The sequence below is a fragment of the Schistocerca piceifrons genome, chromosome 3, assembly GCF_021461385.2.
Source record: "Schistocerca piceifrons isolate TAMUIC-IGC-003096 chromosome 3, iqSchPice1.1, whole genome shotgun sequence".
NCBI lineage: Eukaryota > Metazoa > Arthropoda > Insecta > Orthoptera > Acrididae > Schistocerca > Schistocerca piceifrons.
In genome coordinates this window covers 193,733,665-193,753,054 of record NC_060140.1, presented here as the reverse complement: position 1 = coordinate 193,753,054, position 19,390 = coordinate 193,733,665, and the positions used below count along the sequence as shown (strand labels likewise).

Sequence of the window (19,390 nt, the reverse complement as noted above, 5' to 3'; positions counted from 1 at the left end):
TATGTAGGGGCTGATTTTAAGAATTTTAATAGGGCCTAGTTTATTCTGTAATGTTTCAGCATTAAGATACTAACAGAAGGTACTACAATAATCTGTGCTTCATAAATATTTATCAGTTTTGAATAAATTTATGGGACATTATGTTATGAATAATCTAGTGTTCCTACTCACTGAAGCACACAAAAATCCCCAGATGTTAAATTCAAACAACATATCTTGGGTAAGATTTAAACGGAGATAAATTGAAGTAAGGGCTCACTTATAAGTAAACTAAATGCACGTAATTACAATGTCATACTAAATCATCTCAGGACTTTACTGTCATTTTATACAACCATGTATATATTATAGGTCTTTTCGGGCATAAATCGGGTACAATACATGTTTTACCAAAAATGAATTTTATCCTTTCTTAGTTTTACCCTGCCTAAACGCAAAAAGAAATTGAATGATCACAACAGAGAAAAGTATCTTCTTGCCTACTCACCTACACATCCCGGCTTTTCTCGAAAATGACAGTTGCAAACGTTGTTATTACACAGTCACAAACAAAACACCCTTTACAACGGTGTCACAAGAAACTGAAATCAATTTTCAGGTTTATCATAACAAACATACGTTTGTATCTACCACACGTACTGTTCATCTAATCTTTCTTCTCGATCGTCAACCTATATGACGTAATCCCGCGGTAAACCAACACAAATGACTTTAAAACAGACGCGTAATTTGACAAAAAGAACTATATTTAGTAATGCGATATTATCAACTGCGACCCGACTTGTTTACGATGCGTCAGTCCACCACTGCCGTATCCTTCATAGACTTTACCGCTACGCATCTCTAACATCTGTGTTGTTTTCGGCACCATTTCAGACAGCTCGCTGAAGCGCTGAACCTTCCATCTACATGCAGACACCTCATGCAAGCCGTAGGCATTTCTTGTTACGCACTTAGAGCTCAATGAAGGATAATGAAATATCAGTGATAAAGATAAAATCGATCCATCGTAAGGATGTAGTAAAATCGAAAAATTGAATGAGTATCCCGCCAGTCGACAGGTATCTCAGCTTCTAATGTTTCATCATGTTACAAGATGTTCATGTTGAGTATGCTTATTATTACTGTCATAACATATCGACAGCTAAAACTTATATTGACAAAGTAGATAATCGCTTCGGCATGCAAATACTGAGTGAGGCCTGCAACTTATACGGAGATGTTTAGTCATAAAATTCGTATGAGCTCAGAGATACTGTAGCCGTGAAATGAGAAAAGGTATACCTCGATTTAAAAATTGCATATTATCAATTTTTAAATAATTCCTGAGATTAGACTTCCACTCGTCAGTTTCCTTTAGTACCTTACTGGTTGATGGAATTTATTTTCTTTCTTGGCCATCTGTTTGCTTCCGCGTTGCAAGTTTCTAGTAGATTAAATCACACCTAGTGAGTCTTTAGGGCAATATCACCCAAATTTTTCCAGAACTCTTATGAAATTGTTTATTTTGTATAACGAAATGAATGAATGGAAAGAAAGTTAGAGCTGTGCCGACTTTCTTTTGAAGAAATGAATGTGACTGGTTTTCCACTTGCCACTTGCAAATATTGTAAAAACTCACCATTTTTAAATCTGCACCACTCCTCAGTATATTAGATACTTTGTAATTTCTAAAATCAGCAAATGACAGTCGCCAAAAGTAAGCAGTTATTTTTCCAACCTCAGATGTATGCCTTCCAAATGATGTATTCCACTAGCTAAGTGATATAAATAATAATTGTGTTTATGCTATTCTGCAGTAGATGATTCCTTGCTGTCTTCATTTGAGCCAAGTGACTATGATGTGAAACTAAATCACTGTCATACACCTCTTCTGTGTGATCTTGGAAAAAAGAAAAACAACCCATTGTGCAGCCTTTTACTGTTGTCAGTTGAGTCTTTACTGCTGTGACTATGATGTCTGTTTTATAAAAATATTATCTGTAACTTTCCTCACAACTATCGGCAAATTTTCTCTCCTTTCTGAGGCTATTGTTTTTTTTTTTTTTTTTTTAAATATTCAAATTCGACATCTGATTAACATCAACAACAAAGGCATACAGAAGTGTTGTAATACGATATCAAACAAAAAATTAACAAACCTTATAATCTATAACATTATATAGGATGTTTCCATTATGTGATAAGAGTATCATGGAATGGTACAGAATGTTTGTAAATCCGGTACCAATATGTAAAAATGTGAGAGGAATAATGTAAATAACTACAGATCAATCACAATTACCTCTTTCCTTTCAAAAATATTTAAGAAGATATGTGTGGCAAATTTATGGAATTTGTGAATAAAAACAAAATCCTTTGTACTGAATAACACGAATTTGGCAATTAGAGGACAACAGTAGCTTCCTTTTATGAGTACATTAACTGTGAAGAAACAGAAATCAACAGCAGTTTTTACTTACCTAACAAAAACTGTTGGTGGATCATAAGTTTCTGCTGTCAAAGTTTGAACAGTATAATATTAAAGGTCTAGCGGTCTGTCCAACAATTTGATCAATTCCTACCTGAACAACTTAGTAAGCAAGCAGTGGGCATGAAGCACACTAATGTCAACTTTAAAACTATTTCTGGATACTTACCTGAGTATAATCTAATCAAATATGTTGTATCTCTGGGGTCATTAATAAGACCTCTTATGATTCTATACTGTGTTGAGGATCTAAGCTGAAATGTGGAACTTATAAAATGATCATATTTGCAGATGACACAACATTCTATTAAAAGAAAGGAAGAATTACTGCAGTCACTAAACACTCACAAAAAAACTGGGCACAGAATAATCAGCTTTTAATAAATAGTAAAAAGAACTATCAAGTAAAAATCTCACAATACAAAACAAGGATATGTATCCTCTCTAACAATAATTAACTAGTTGGTAACAGTAGAGTGATCAAAACCTTAGGATTATGGCTGCGAAGCAATCTCAAAAGGAGCAAGGATATAGAATATCTTATGAATTTACTAAACAAATCATATTGACATTATAAGTAAAATTAAATCATTAACCAATAAAATGTCAGGTGGCCTTGACGAAGTACCTGACTTCATATTAAAAGCTTGTGCTCACTACACAGCTATACCACTGCCAAAATTTTCAACTTTTCTGTAGGAACTAGTGTCTTCCCAGATCTGAAAATAGCAAAAGTTTCACCACTGATAAAAAGGGTTCTTCAGATAAAATATCAAATTACAAACCTGTGTCACTGTTAAGTTCCTTGTCAAAAATTCTCGTAAAACATTTTTACTGAGAGGCTGACAAGTTTCATAAGTACGTACTTGCCTCTTACTATCCAGCATAGTGGCCTTAGAAAGTCAAAATCTACATAAACAGCAGTTATTGCACTCTTAGACTGTACTCTAAAATCCCTCAATCAACATAAATTAGCTGCAGGTATTTTCATAGACCTTTCAAAAGACTTCGATGTCCTGGACCATAAAATCAGAGAGATGAGGTGCAAGAGCAGTAACAAATAGCTCTTTGTATTCACACCTAAACAATCACAGGCAGGAGATATCACTCACTGAGTTCAACAGTGAATAAAACAAGAAAATAACTCATTCCTTTCCAGTGAACTATCAGCAAAATATGATTGCCTTAGGACTCAATCATGTTGTTGTTGTTGTTGTTGTTGTTGTGGTTGTGGTCTTCAGTCCTGAGACTGATCTGATGCAACTCTCCATGCTACTCTATCCTGTGCAAGCTTCTTCATCTCCCAGTACCTACTGCAACCTACATCCTTCTGAATCTGCTTAGTGTATTCATCTCTTGGTCTCCCTCTACGATTTTTACCCTCCACGCTGCCCTCCAATACTAAATTGGTGATCCCTTGACGCCTCAGAACATGTCCTACCAACCGATCCCTTCTTCTGGTCAAGCTGTGCCACAAACTTCTCTTCTCCCCAATCCTATTCAATACTTCCTCATTAGTTATGTGATCTACCCATCTAATCTTCAGCATTCTTCTGTAGCACCACATTTTGAAAGCTTCTATTCTCTTCTTGTCCAAACTATTTATCGTCCATGTTTCACTTCCATACATGGCTACACTCCATACAAATACTTTCAGAAATGACTCCCTGACACTTAAATCTATACTCGATGTTAACAAATTTCTCTTCTTCAGAAACGCTTTCCTTGCCATTGCCAGTCTACATTTTATATCCTCTCTACTTCAACCATCATCAGTTATTTTGCTCCTCAAATAGCAAAACTCATTTACTACTTTAAGTGTCTCATTTCCTAATCTAATTCCCTCAGCATCACCCGACTTAATTCGACTACATTCCATTATCTTCGTTTTGCTTTTGTTGATGTTCATCTTATATCCTCCCTTCAAGACACTATCCATTCCGTTCAACAGCTCTTCCAAGTCCTTTGCTGTCTCTGACAGAATTACAATGTTATCGGCGAACCTCAAAGTTTTTATTTCTTCGCCATGGATTTTAATACCTACTCCGAATGTTTCTTTTGTTTCCTTTACTGCTTGCTCAATATACAGATTGAATAACATCGGGGAAAGGCTACAACCCTGTCTTACTCCCTTCCCAACAACTCTTCCCTTTCATGTCCCTCAATCATAGGACCATACTATCTCTGTTTTATGTGGACAACCTTGTTGAATGTATGCTTCATCAAAAAACTATTCCATTTGCTGGTGATACCAACCTTTTGCTCACTGGATCCATCCCAGAAACCTTTCAGTCAACAGCAGAAAGTAGCACAAAAAGACATACAGGCTGGTCCACCAGAACAAACTCATTGTAAATACTGGAAAAACTGTATTTGTCAGCCATTCGCTTATTTCCATCATCTAGCCAAACGTCTATTAAAGCTAAATTAAAAAAAATTACCCATTAGAAAATGTAAGTGTAGCAAAGTTTTTGGGTCTGTGGGTTCAGCAGGACTTAAAATAGGACACACATTTAATAACTAGTCAAAGAAACTCTCTTGTGTGTGCTATGGTGTGAGAATAATAAAGTCTACAACAAGCAAAACAACAGTACTGCAAGATACTATCAACAACTCCACTCACTGATCCCGTATGGAATCATTTTCTGGGAAAATTCAACTCATATCATGAATATCTTTCGAATGCAAAAAAGAGCCCTAAGGTTATTTGTGGTTTTAAAACATGGAGTCCTGTAAATTTCATTTCACTAAGATTGGTGCTTATTCATTTATGAAACTACCTTGTTCCATAGGGACTACCTCTTGAAAACAGGCAGAATCCTGCAGAACAAGAATGTAAACACCTACATTGTCAGAGGGAAATTCACTATACACCAATCATATCCCAGAATAACATTCTACAAGAGAAGCATAATTAACATTCTTCTTCATGTGCCGTCTCCTCTAAGAAGGTTGGCTGTCATCATGGCAATTTCTGATCTTGATTTGGCTGATCTAAGGAGTTCTGACGTTGAACAGTTGTACCAATTTTTTAAATTGTCAATCCAGGATGTCCGTCTTCTACCCCTCGTTCTCTTCCCACAAATTTTCCCTTCTAGTATTATTTGCAATATTTTGTAATTTACTCCCCTAATAACATGGCCTAAATATTGTAGCTTCCTTACTTTAATAATTTTAATTAATTCTTTTTCCTTTCCCATTCTTCTTAGGACATCTTGATTAGTAATCCTCGACACCCAACTAATTCTAAGTATTCTTCTATATGCCCACATTTCAAAAGCTTCTAAACTGTTCATGTCCTTCTTTTTCAATGTCCACACTTCCATTCCGTATAATAATTTTGAGAATACATAGCATCTTAGCAACCTCATTTTTGTGTTTAAACAAATGTCTCTCAAACAGAATGCATTTTTCATCTTATTAAAGATACTTCTGGCCTGTCCTATTCTCGATTTAATTTCTTCTGAGCTTTCAATCTCCTCATTTACAATTGTTCCGAGATATTTAAATTTACGTACTTGATTGACTCTTTCCCTATTGATTGTAAGATTTTCTTGTTGGTGTGTTTTAGATATCACCATGAACTTAGTCTTGCTTACGTTAAGAGTCAAGCCAAATTCTTCACTTTTTTCTGCGACTTTGTCAAGAAGTAATTGTAGATCTTTGAGGTTTCCAGCTAGTAGTGCAGTGTCATCAGCAAACCTAACATTGTTAATGTTTAGCCCATTCACTTTAATGCCAGCTATTTCATCTGATAGAGCTGCCTGGATTATGTCTTCTGAATACATATTAAACAATAAGGGTGAGAGAACGCAACCTTGTCTCACACCCCTCTTTATTTCTATATCATTCGATAACTCATTTTCTACCTTCACGGTTGCGGTTTGATTGTAGTAGAGGTTATATATAATGCGGATGTCTTTCTTATCAAGTGTTTTCTTTTCTAACAATTCTATGAGATGATCATGACGAACTTTGTCAAATGCTTTATTATAATCCAGGAAGCACACATATAGTGGCTGGTTAACCTCCATACATCGTTGCGCTAATATGTTAAAAGCAAACAATGCTTCTCTTGTACCGAGGGAACTTCTAAAACCGAATTGTGTTTCACTTATACCTTCTTCTACTTTTTTGTATATTCGTTGGTGTATAACTTTTAGAAATATCTTTAAGGTGTGACTCATTAAGCTTATTGTACGGTGATCATTACAAGTTTTGGCATTAGCCTTTTTGGGTAATGTAACAAAGGTAGATGTCAACCAATCCCTAGGAATAATTCCCGAATTATAAATATCATTAAACAATTGTACAAATATATCTATATGGTCTATTCCTATGAGTTTCAGGATGTCATTTGGTATCTTATCCGGTCCAGGGGCTTTTCCTGTCTTTGATTTGTTGATAAGATGTAATATTTCTTCTTTCGATATGCTTGGTCCTCGTTCTCCGATCATGTTATCATAAAATTTTTGATCTTTTCTTGTATCTTCAAATAGTTCTTTGACATATTCTGTCCACCTGTCCAGTTTACCTTTAACATCAGGAATTATTTTGCCATTTTTATCTAACAATAAACTTGTACTTTTCTTTTTATTAAGTCCAGCTAAATCTTTAACTTTTTTGTGTAAGTTGAAACTATCATGTCTTGTTTCATAACTCTCAATTTCAGAGCATTGTTCCTTGTACCATTCTTCTTTTGCTCGCCGTGTTTCTTTTCATATTTCTGCATGTAATCTTTTATACTCGCTTTCATCTCTATTTTTAAGTATTCTTCTTTGTTCCATCAATTGTAATATCTTCTCTGTCATCCACTTCTTTTTCATGTTGTCGTGTTTGGTCGCCATTGTGTTTTTACATGCATTATTTAATGTGTCTTTTATAAGTTCCCATTTGCCATCAATGTCTTCTGTTTGATTATTCTTTATCCTAACTAATTCCTTATTAATCTCTTCAGAAGTCTTTTGTTTAGTCAAGGGGTCTCTTAGAATAGTTGTATTTATATAGTCCTTCTTTTGTTTCTTTTGTATGGCTTTCAGTTTCACATGGAACTTTGCTACTAAAAGGTTATGATCAGAAAATATATCAGCTCCTGGATATGTTTTCACACCATGAATAGAATTTTTGTACCTCTTGTTTATAAGTATGAAATCAATTTGATTTCTGCAAACTTCTTCATTACAGTCTCTTGGTGATTTCCAAGTATAAAGTCTTCGTTTAGGGAGTTTAAAAAATGTGTTTGTAATAGACAGATTGTTTTCCTGGCAAAATTGTGACAGCAAATCTCCTCTTTCATTTCTTGTTCCTAAACCAAAAGGTCCAATAAGATCACCTTCACTTCCTTCACCTATTTTGGCATTAAAATCTCCCATGATGATAATAATGTCTCTGCTTTTTGAGGTTCCTATTGCTTGTGTTAATTCTTCATAAAATTTTCGTATTTCTTCTTGGTCTTTGTCGGCTGTTGGAGCATAGATTTGGATTAAATTAATATTTGTTTGTTTCGTTTGTAAATGTAGACTGATTACTCTATCTGAGATTGGTAAAATGCTTTTGACAGATTTACTAGCATACTCATCTAAAATTATTCCTACCCCATTCCTGTGCTGGCTATCAGAATTTCCCGAGTAATATACTTTCATGTTGTCAATGGTCATTTCTCCTGAGTCAGGCCATCTTGTTTCACTTACACCCAAAATGTTAATTTTTAGGCGTTTCATTTCTTGTATAACATTATTTACTTTGCCTGGTTGGTATAATGATCTTACATTCCAAGTTGCTATTGTTGCATTATTTTTGTATTTACTTGTGGCATTGTTCAAGGCTCTTCCCCCCCGGAGATCCGAGTGGGGGAGTTGAAACTCCGGATAATTTGACATTGAACCCTGCCATGATGAGTTTTCCTGGGGATATCCATTGGATCTTTAATGCTGTGGTTTCCCGTTGCCTTCAGCATCCTATGCCGTTGACCACCCTTGGTGATTCTTCCGTCTTTAGGAGTGTTTTCTCACTCCAAGGACAAGAGGGTGCCCTTGCTCTACCAGCTCATCCGCCCTCTAGAAGGTCGTTGGCTTAGTAGAGGGTTCTCCTTATCCCGGGAGAAACTCGGTCGCCAGAGCCTCGTTAGCGTAGCAGGGGATACCACGTGCCGGAGAGGTTGACATTTGTGTGGGAGAGGCTATTGGTGACGCATCCCACACCTTACCCCCCATAATTAACATTGGTGGCATAATATACAATAAAATGCCAGAGGAAATAAGAATTGCTGTGTGTCCTGTATTTAGAATAAAACTAAAGGCCTTCCTAATAAACCAATGTTTCTATTCTGTAGAAGAATTTCTGAACATGTAAAATAAATGTTACTTTAAAAAATATATTTCAAGAAGAGGTGTAATTGCCTACTGTTTTACTGACACTGTGTATTACTGTATCATTATTTTGACATGTCCTTAAACAATTAATGTTAAACTTAGGTTATGAAAATATCTATCTACTTACTTTCAGATTTTTTTATAGTACTAATTATAACTGTATCTTCGCTTTGACCTGTCCAATGTTAATTGTACAACTTGGGCTAAATGATGAAACTGGATCAATGAAGATCAATTGTTGTTGTTGTTGTTGTGGTCTTCAGTCCTGAGACTGGTTTGATGCCGCTCTCCATGCTACTCTATCCTGTGCAAGCTTCTTCATCTCCCAGTACCTACTGCAACCTACATCCTTCTGAATCTGTTTAGTGTATTCATCTCTTGGTCTCCCTCTACGATTTTTACCCTCCACGCTGCTCTCCAATACTAAATTGGTGATCCCTTGATGCCTCAGAATATGCCCTAGCAACCGATCCCTTCTTCTAGTCAAGTTGTGCCACAAATTTCTCTTCTCTCCAATTCTATTCAATACCTCCTCATTAGTTATGTGCTCTACCCATCTAATTTTCAGTATTCTTGTGTAGCACCACATTTCGATAGCTTCTATTCTCTTCTTGTCTAAACTATTTATCATCCACGTTTCACTTCCATACGTGGCTACACTCCATACAAATACTTCCAGAAACGACTTCCTGACACTTAAATCTATACTCAATGTTAACAAATTTCTCTTCTTCAGAAACGCTTTCCTTGCCATTGTCAGTCTACTTCGACCATTATCAGTTATTTTACTCCCCAAATAGCAAAACTCATTTACTACTTTAAGCATCTCATTTCTTAATCTAATTCCCTCAGCATCACCCGATTTAATTCGACTACATTCCATTATACTCGTTTTGCTTTTGTTGTTGTTCATCTTATATCCTCCTTAATTAGTCAATCAAAAAACTCAAAATTGAGTAAGACCTGCTACCTTTTTTGCTCACTAAATTCTTGGTGTAGGGAGAAAACAGCATCTCATGTTTACTTTCGTCCTCACTTTAAATATGGGGTCACATTTTGGAGAAACTCTACAGCAGCTATCAACACATTCAGCTCAAGCTAATTGCAAAAAAGGGTAATTAGAATCAAGTTTGGATGGAAACCTAGGCACTCTGTTTATGATTGCTGATGTTCTTGCTTCACCATGTATCTACATTATGGAAACCCTTGTATCCTCTAAAATAATAGGTAGGAACAGTAGATTGCTATTTTGCAGACAACAGGATGATCAGTATATCACTTTGGGATACAAAATTTGGTTTGGAAATAACTGAGTGGAAAATTATGGGGCCAAGCATGTTGCTGGATAATTCTGGGATCTGACAACCTACAAATTGCAAATTTTTAAATTGTGGAAGGCTAGAATTTACAATACACCTTGGCAGTTTGGTATGATTCATATAGGACAGACTGCACATGCCTTTTGCAATCAAACAAGTCTACTATTGCCAAAAATTGCATCTCCAATTGGACATTTAATGGAGTATGATAAAAGAATCATTTTGACTGCAGCAACATCTTTTCGGTACCCCATTACTAAAGAATCCACCGAAATACACATCTTGGAAAATCCGATGATCTGTGACAGCTACCAGCTGGATAATGCGTGGCATTCTATCATCTTCAAAATCTGTTCGAATCAAATGTGGCAGAGTGCACCAATGGCAGCAGTGAGCAGTAATGCAGAGTATAGCTGATTTCCACTGTTTCTTCAGTGCAGGCACTGTCCTGGGATGGTATGGTCTGCCTGTCAATATGAATTGACACATGCATGGAGTACTCACAGCATGCTATGCATATATTGTGAAATGGAGGATGTTTCATATATTGTGGAATGGAGGATGTTTTCATCAGTGTTCAATGGCACATCTGTGGATAACTGGCAGACACTTAGTGGAAATATCATGGAGTGTAGTTGAAGACGACAGGTTGCAAGCCTGAAAGTTTTTTAAACATTACAAATTACTGATCGCATAATGTACAAATTATTTAGGAATAAAGGAGGCGACTAACCGAAAGGCAGAAGCACTGCATCATCGCTAGGTGCACAAACAAGAGGTACAGAGCTTTGCTAGCTTTCAGAGCGAATTTCCTCTGTCTAGCTTGTAGGGAAAAACAAGTGCACATGCGTGCACTCGCATGCACACACACACACACACACACACACACACACACACACACACGCCTGCCTCTCTACATTGTGCTCAATCAACTGCCAGATCTTTCCCTTCCCATAGTGAGTGTTCTGGGGTGTGGTGGGGTGAGGGACAGAGAAAGGCAGGAAGCAGACGGGGCTCGGGGGGAGCAGGGGGGAAGCATCTAGTGACTCATGGGTGAGTGGGGGGGCTGTCTGTGGCCTAGCTAGAGGTGCAGGTAGAGAGGGAACACAATTCCACAGTCTAGGACGTGAGATAGCAGCACACAACTAGCTGGTATGAAAAGGGCGGTGGTTCTGGGACAGGGGTAGGGGATGGTGAAAACTCTCTCTCTCTCTCTCTCTCTCTCTCTCTGTCTCTCTCTCTCTCTCTCTCTCTCTGTCTCTCTCTCTCTCTCTCTCTCTCTACTGGATGGGGGGACTGTGAGTTACCTTAGGTTTAGGCCAGGGGGGTTACAGGAGCAAAGGATGTGCTGTGAGGATAGTTCCCATCCATGCAGCTCAGAAAAGTTTGTGGTGGTGGGGAGGAACAAGATGGCATGGGTTGCAAAGCAGCCATTGAAATCTCACGTTGTGCTCTGCTGAGTGTTGTGCCACTGGGTGGCCCACCTTGTTTTTGGCATCATTTTAGCGGTGGCCATTCATTCTAGTTGACAGCTGGTTGGTTGTCACACCAATGTAAAATATGCAGTGGTTGCAGCAGAGCTGGCATATAACATGGCTGCTTCCACTGGTGACCCAGTCTCTGATGGGATAGGATAAGCCAGGTACGGGCCTGGGATAGGTGCTGCTGGGCGGGTGGATTGGGCAGGTCTTGTATCTGAGTCTTCCTTAAGGGTATGATCCCTATGGTAGGGGATTTGTGGTGGAAGTGGCAGAGGGATGGACTAGGATGATGTAGAGGATGGGTGGGTGGTGGTTTGCATAATGTACTAAACTGATTTGTCAAGTACATAATAACTTTTAAAGTTTAGGACAGGCAAACCCAATCTTGATGTACATGTAAACCATGAAGAGTGAGGTCAGCAAGCTGCACTGATGTGGTACAGATAAGGTGTTTTGCGTACTGTCATGATTGACCCTGTTTGTCCGTTGTCTGCTTACAAGCTGAATTGTACAGTTGATCAGCCCTTGTGACAGGGTGAAATGGTGAACTCAGTTACAGAATTAGAGTGAACTCCCTATAATGAAAAGCAAATGGCAACTTCAGGGATGCCAACACATTGTATTGGGTTTCATTGTATTTTCTGAAAAGACTGAAAGGAGTTTGTGGCCCTGGAGTCCCCAGCTCGTGGCTTTAGTATGTGCACTGATAGTGCGGATAGATGCAAAGAAACAGTTAATAACTATTTTTATATTATAATGTATCATTTGCAAATAGTGTACAAATAAAAGAATGGTGCATACAGGCTAACCAAATGAAGAAGTGCAGTTGTTAACACACTGACCTTACATTCGGAAGATTAAATTTGCTCCGTTCAGCCTTCCTTTCTGTGGTTTTCCTAAATCATTTCAGGCAAATGCTAGGATGGTTCCTTCAGCAAGTTCTCAGCCAATTTTTTGCCCAGTCCTCACAAGAACATCTTTACATGGGGTGTGCCAGGAGGAATGGTCAGTATTCAGGGATATGACAGGAATGATCATTCGAAGCAGAAAAGTTTAGTAAATATCAGCTCATTTTCTATATGAACCATAATCACTTCTTCATCTTCAATACTGTGAAACAAATTTCATCTACTGCAAGCTCTTTGCTTTCCATATTTTGTGAGCTGGGCAGAAACAAGAAAAAAACGTCAAGTTAACGTGGGCTCTAAGGTGCAAATGAGTACCTTAAGAGATAAGAGCTCTTGTTCGTCTTTTCTAATGAGTAAAACAGTTCTTTTACTGAAAAAATGTGCATAGCTTTTAAAGTGTACATTTTAGTGCCCATGTTTACTAGACAATTTTTTTTCATGTTTTGGTTCATACTACCTCTTCCCAAAACATGAAAAGGAAAGAGTTTACAGTAAAAGAGAGATGTTTCACAGACTCGCAGATGACGAGGTGCTCTTAGCTGTTAAGGTATCCCTTTTAGATCCTGTGTTCACTTGAGTTTTTTTGCTTCAAATGATCATTCCTGTCAATTCCTGAATTTTGATGATGCCTCCTGGGACACCCTGTATATTCTATGTGTCTGTATATTTTGGCTATTTTTTTCATTGTGTTATAATGACAAACTTATATCATTATCTGATGAGCTCTGAATGAATGAATGAATAAATAAATACAGTAAAAACTTGATTAACTGTCACTCTTTAAACCGTCAGTTTCTGTTAACCGTCACTGCTGTAACAGCATAATAATACTGTAATAACAGAATGCTCTAAGGTGCAGTGAGGTGTTCGCTTTGTCTATTTACTCTATTTTAGTGGGAAGTGAATGTACCCGCCTGCTGTAGAATGGTACATAAAATATGACCTTCAGTTGGCGTGCCAACACATTCCCCCTTTTCTTGTCTTTGTCTCATTTGTGAGTCAACAATCACCACTGGATCGGTTTCCAGTTGTGGCGAGAAGACTGTAATTGTCGCAGTGTATCTAGCGGGCTGTGCCTTGTTACATGTTTTCCACTTGAATAAGCTTTATTGACTAATACTGGGTGATTCAAAAAGAATACCACAACTTTTGGAATTTAAAACTCTGCAACGACAAAAGGCAGAGCTAAGCACTATCTGTCGGCGAATTAAGGGAGCTATAAAGTTTCATTTAGTTGCACATTTGTTTGCTTGAGGCGCTGTTGACTAGGCGTCAGCGTCAGTTGATGCTAAGATGGCGACCGCTCAACAGAAAGCTTTTTGTGTTATTGAGTACGGCAGAAGTGAATCGACGACAGTTGTTCGGCGTGGGGCACTGAGAATCCGCGGGAAACAACTCAGTATGAACGTGACTCGCCTAAGGTGAACGTTTTTTGTGCCATTTCAGCCAATAAAGTTTTTGGTCCCTTTTTCTCCGAAGGTGCTACTGTAACTGGACTACAGTATCTGGAGATGTTAGAGAATTGGCTGTTCCCTCAGTTCGAACAAGAAGCACAACAATTCATATTTCAGCAGGATGGAGCGCCACCACATTGGCACTTATCTGTCCGTAAGTACCTGAACGTCAACTACCCGAGGCGATGGATCGGCCGCCAGGCAGCCCGTGACAGAGCACGTCATCACTGGCCTCCAAGAAGCCCTGATCTTACCCCCTGCGATTTTTTCTTATGGGGGTCTGTTAAGGATATGGTGTTTCGGCCACCTCTCCCAGCCACCATTGATGATTTGAAACGAGAAATAACAGCAGCTATCCAAACTGTTACGCCTGATATGCTACAGAGAGTGTGGAACGAGTTGGAGTATCGGGTTGATATTGCTCGAGTGTCTGGAGGGGACCATATTGAACATCTCTGAACTTGTTTTTGAGTGAAAAAAAACCTTTTTAAATACTCTTTGTAATGATGTATAACATAAGGTTATATTATGTTTCTTTCATTAAATACACATTTTTAAAGTTGTGGTATTCTTTTTGAATCACCCTGTATTTTACACTACCGTATTTAGTGCAGGTGTATGTGATACAGTGACTTGATAAAATGTCTGAAAAACGTAAACGTGTTGTTTTAGGACTTAATCAAAACCTTGAAATTATAATATAATAGAGGGAAACATTCCATGTGGGAAAAATTATATATAAAAACAAAGATGAGGTGACTTACCGAACGAAAGCACTGGCAGGTCGATAGACACACAAACAAACACAAACATACACACAAAATTCAAGCTTTCGCAACAAACTGTTGCCTCATCAGGAAAGAGGGAAGGAGATGGGAAGACGAAAGGAAGTGGGTTTTAAGGGAGAGGGTAAGGAGTCATTCCAATCCCGGGAGCGGAAAGACTTACCTTAGGGGGAAAAAAGGACAGGTATACACTCGCACTCACGCACATATCCATCCACACATACAGACACAAGCAGACATATTTAAATATGTCTGCTTGTGTCTGTATGTGTGGATGGATATGTGCGTGAGTGCGAGTGTATACCTGTCCTTTTTTCCCCCTAAGGTAAGTCTTTCCGCTCCCGGGATTGGAATGACTCCTTACCCTCTCCATTAAAACCCACTTCCTTTCGTCTTCCCCTCTCCTTCCCTCTTTCCTGATGAGGCAACAGTTTGTTGCGAAAGCTTGAATTTTGTGTGTATGTTTGTGTTTCCTTGAAATTATAAAACGCTTAAGAAAGGGCGAAACTGCGACAAGTGTAGTGTTGATTTATGGTATTGGAAGAACAGTAGTTAACGACATAAAACGTGATGCTGATAAAATAGAACAACATGTGTCAACAATGCAGAGCATGGATGGAGATGTGCGAACAAGAAAGACTGAAATCTGCAAAATACACTCCTGGAAATTGAAATAAGAACACCGTGAATTCATTGTCCCGGGAAGGGGAAACTTTATTGACACATTCCTGGGGTCAGATACATCACATGATCACACTGACAGAACCACAGGCACATAGACACAGGCAACAGAGCATGCACAATGTCGGCACTAGTACAGTGTATATCCACCTTTCGCAGCAATGCAGGCTGCTATTCTCCCATGGAGACGATCGTAGAGATGCTGGATGTAGTCCTGTGGAACGGCTTGCCATGCCATTTCCACCTGGCGCCTCAGTTGGACCAGCGTTCGTGCTGGACGTGCAGACCGCGTGAGACGACGCTTCATCCAGTCCCAAACATGCTCAATGGGGGACAGATCCGGAGATCTTGCTGGCCAGGGTAGTTGACTTACACCTTCTAGAGCACGTTGGGTGGCACGGGATACATGCGGACGTGCATTGTCCTGTTGGAACAGCAAGTTCCCTTGCCGGTCTAGGAATGGTAGAACGATGGGTTCGATGACGGTTTGGATGTACCGTGCACTATTCAGTGTCCCCTCGACGATCACCAGTGGTGTACGGCCAGTGTAGGAGATCGCTCCCCACACCATGATGCCGGGTATTGGCCCTGTGTGCCTCGGTCGTATGCAGTCCTGATTGTGGCGCTCACCTGCACGGCGCCAAACACGCATACGACCATCATTGGCACCAAGGCAGAAGCGACTCTCATCGCTGAAGACGACACGTCTCCATTCGTCCCTCCATTCACGCCTGTCGCGACACCACTGGAGGCGGGCTGCACGATGTTGGGGCGTGAGCGGAAGACGGCCTAACGGTGTGCGGGACCGTAGCCCAGCTTCATGGAGACGGTTGCGAATGGTCCTCGCCGATACCCCAGGAGCAACAGTGCCCCTAATTTGCTGGTAAGTGGCGGTGCGGTCCCCTACGGCACTGCGTAGGATCCTACGGTCTTGGCGTGCATCCGTGCGTCGCTGCGGTCCGGTCCCAGGTCGATGGGCATGTGCACCTTCCGCCGACCACTGGCGACAACATCGATGTACTGTGGAGACCTCACGCCCCACGTGTTGAGCAATTCGGCGGTACGTCCACCCGGCCTCCCGCATGCCCACTATACGCCATCGCTCAAAGTCCGTCAACTGCACATACGGTTCACGTCCACGCTGTCGCGGCATGCTACCAGTGTTAAAGACTGCGATGGAGCTCCGTATGCCACGGCAAACTGGCTGACACTGACGGCGGCGGTGCACAAATGCTGCGCAGCTAGCACCATTCAACGGCCAACACCGCGGTTCCTGGTGTGTCCGCTGTGCCGTGCGTGTGATCATTGCTTGTACAGCCCTCTCGCAGTGTCCGGAACAAGTATGGTGGGTCTGACACACCGGTGTCAATGTGTTCTTTTTTCCATTTCCAGGAGTGTATGATGAATTGGACACTGCAGTGTACCGATGGTTTATACAAGCAAGAAGTCAGGGGATTCCACTTTCAGGGCCTATAATAATGGCCAAGGCTGTTGAAATGAACAACAAACTTGATGGTGACTCGTCTTTTAAAGCAAGTATCAGATGGCTCGACAGGTTTAAATTTCGTCATGGCATTCGCCAACTTGATATCAGTGGAGAAAAACTCAGTGCGGATAGCTCTGTAATTGAACAGATACTTAAAATTATTACAGATATGTGTAGTGGACTTGTTATCATTATCAGCCAATCAATAACAAAGTTGAAATACTTTTATTTTTTCTTATAAGTTTCAACTCATTTGTCTCTGGAGCAGGGAGCCCTATCTGAAATTCGTATGTTAGCCCTACTCCATCATATCATAAAGTTTTTTCATCATCATTTAAATACCCTGTGTACATTTAGCTATAGTTGCACATTAAAGTGTTAATATCATACACTACAATACTCTTACATAATACAACATTTAAAGTTAGCTAACATTGTCAATCCACAGGTCTGTCCTCCAGTCTTGTGACAAAGTATGTGTTTTCATACAGACACCAGTGTAATGGGCATACAAGTTCCTTAAATACATCAGAAAGGGGTGGAAACCTTCACTTGCATACCATACTCATAGGCTTGTAAGCACACTTTTACTTAGGTCACCACCAGAGGCGAGCATCGACGCTATGCAGCCTGCCGAGGATCACAGCCATGACAGTAGGGCAAGCCTTGACTCATGTTGCCCGGTCAGCTGGCCAAGCAGCACTGGGGACCACCAGGCTGAGCTGTGCCCTGCCTCACCAGAGCCCCAGTCCACCCGGGCATCTGTATGGCTTGGCTGGCTGTTGCTCACGTCATGCACCTGACAGGCACCACACTGTTGCAAGCACAGAACAAAATCTCTGCAGCAAGCAGTTTTTAACTTTGCACAGTATTTACCAACACAGTACTTAACGTCTGGTGTTACATTAAAATAGCTAATGGCTGTAACATCAAGAACAAGATGGATACTTAAATCTCCACTGTTGCTTGTAATTGTTAAATCAACTTATCGTTATGTGCATGTAAAAAACTCTGTACCTTAAGACTGTTGACAGACACTGACGTTAGAGGATTATGTCATGGCAGAACTGTTCTCACATTGCACACTCTTTCCACATTCTGAAGGCGTCGATGGTGAAGCTTTGTGCTCTGTATGACATTTTGCAAACGTGGAAGACAAATATGTTATATCGCATAGCTGCTAATAAATTTGGTGCATTGTTCACATAAATTTATGTCTTTTCACTGTTATATGATCAAAACATGGAGGACATCAGTACTGATAAATTATTTAACTAGCATAGCTAATTAACATTGCATTTACTTTGTAGTGCAGCACATCTAGAATATGCTGTGACAAACTTCCTCTCTCTCAATTATCTAAGTGTTGCTTTAGATGAAACACCTGTGGTACTAGAAATAATGCAAGCAAATGCACTGACTTCGCTTAAGAGCTTTTGAGTGCTTGCTTTCAGTAGTGCTGCTAGCCTCAAATCATTGTCAAGAGGGCCGATGAGCAGACAGAGGTTTAGAGCCCTCTCTTCCTTCTTAAAGATGAAAGAATCAGCTATGATCAACAACATGAGGGAGCAGAAGGCAACGGAAACCATTACATTAAAGACGCGTAACCATCTTATTTAAATACAATCTCTTATCCCGTTATGGGTGTTTAAACTATTTAATGAAAATATAAATTTCATTTATAAATGTGTCATTTTATGTGTATGAGATTGCTTACCTTACAGTCCGCCACTTTCTCAGCACAGTGTTCCTGTAGCTGGTACACCCATGGTACAAGCAACTGCAGTGTCGAATCACTGTCAGCTTCCATAATCTTGGTAATACTTTGAGAAAATAAATTAATGTGTCAGCTAACTGATAATCCCAGTTCCCAAATACGCTATTTTTCCAAATTCAGCAATTTGTTCATGCTGCATAAGTACGGATTTTAGCATGACACACAAAGTCTTCAAGTGAGTCTCAGTGTGCTACTTCATGGTAAACTACAATCGTGAGTCTTTCACATGGCCACTCCTTTTTAAGTAATTTACAGCATGTTTCACTGATTGGTACTATGGCTGAACATTACGACAATATTTCTGCAACCATTTTTCCTCAAGGGTGTAGGGTAGAACAATGCTGAGGGAGAAGTTGTCGTATGGGAGATGATGACAATTCTCTAGGGACTTTTTCACATTTTCCCTCCTTATCAGTAATAAACATAACTTTCAAGAGATGGCTTGTAAATATCCCTAACTTTTAGTTTCATCCCATACATTTGTAGCACTTGTCTCCAACAAACAGGAGCTCTGCAAGAAACAGGACCCAATTTTTGCACTTCAACCCTAATGATATTGAATGCATAATAAGAGTAAAATAATGCCTTTTAATGTACTTGTATGTCCATGTGTCAGTTGTACATGCGCACACGTCATCCTCCATATCCTGCAACACTT

The 19,390-nt window shown here is 39.6% G+C and overlaps 2 protein-coding genes across 6 annotated transcripts in view; one reads left to right on the top strand and one right to left on the bottom strand.

Moving 5' to 3' along the window:
* LOC124789325 overlaps positions 1-971 on the bottom strand; it is a 133,344-nt gene extending 132,373 nt beyond the window's left edge. For 2 of the 4 annotated variants that reach the window (XR_007016113.1, XR_007016114.1), the window contains exon 1: positions 488-971. The gene's annotated coding sequence lies outside the window, so the exon portion shown is untranslated. The remainder of the gene's footprint in view (positions 1-487) is intronic. The other 2 variants (XM_047256641.1, XM_047256642.1) reach the window with 1 other exon arrangement.
* Positions 790-18,210, top strand: LOC124789326. Of its 2 annotated transcripts, none has more exons than XM_047256644.1 (2): positions 790-1,061; positions 17,551-18,210. In XM_047256644.1, the coding sequence occupies exons 1-2, from the start codon at positions 1,039-1,041 to the stop codon at positions 17,756-17,758; spliced, it is 231 nt and encodes a 76-aa protein (XP_047112600.1). In that variant the 5' UTR covers positions 790-1,038; the 3' UTR covers positions 17,759-18,210. The 2 variants fall into 2 exon arrangements, with proteins under 2 accessions (XP_047112600.1, XP_047112599.1); XM_047256643.1 differs by having other exon boundaries at positions 790-1,278.
* The last annotated feature ends 1,180 nt before the right edge of the window (positions 18,211-19,390 follow it).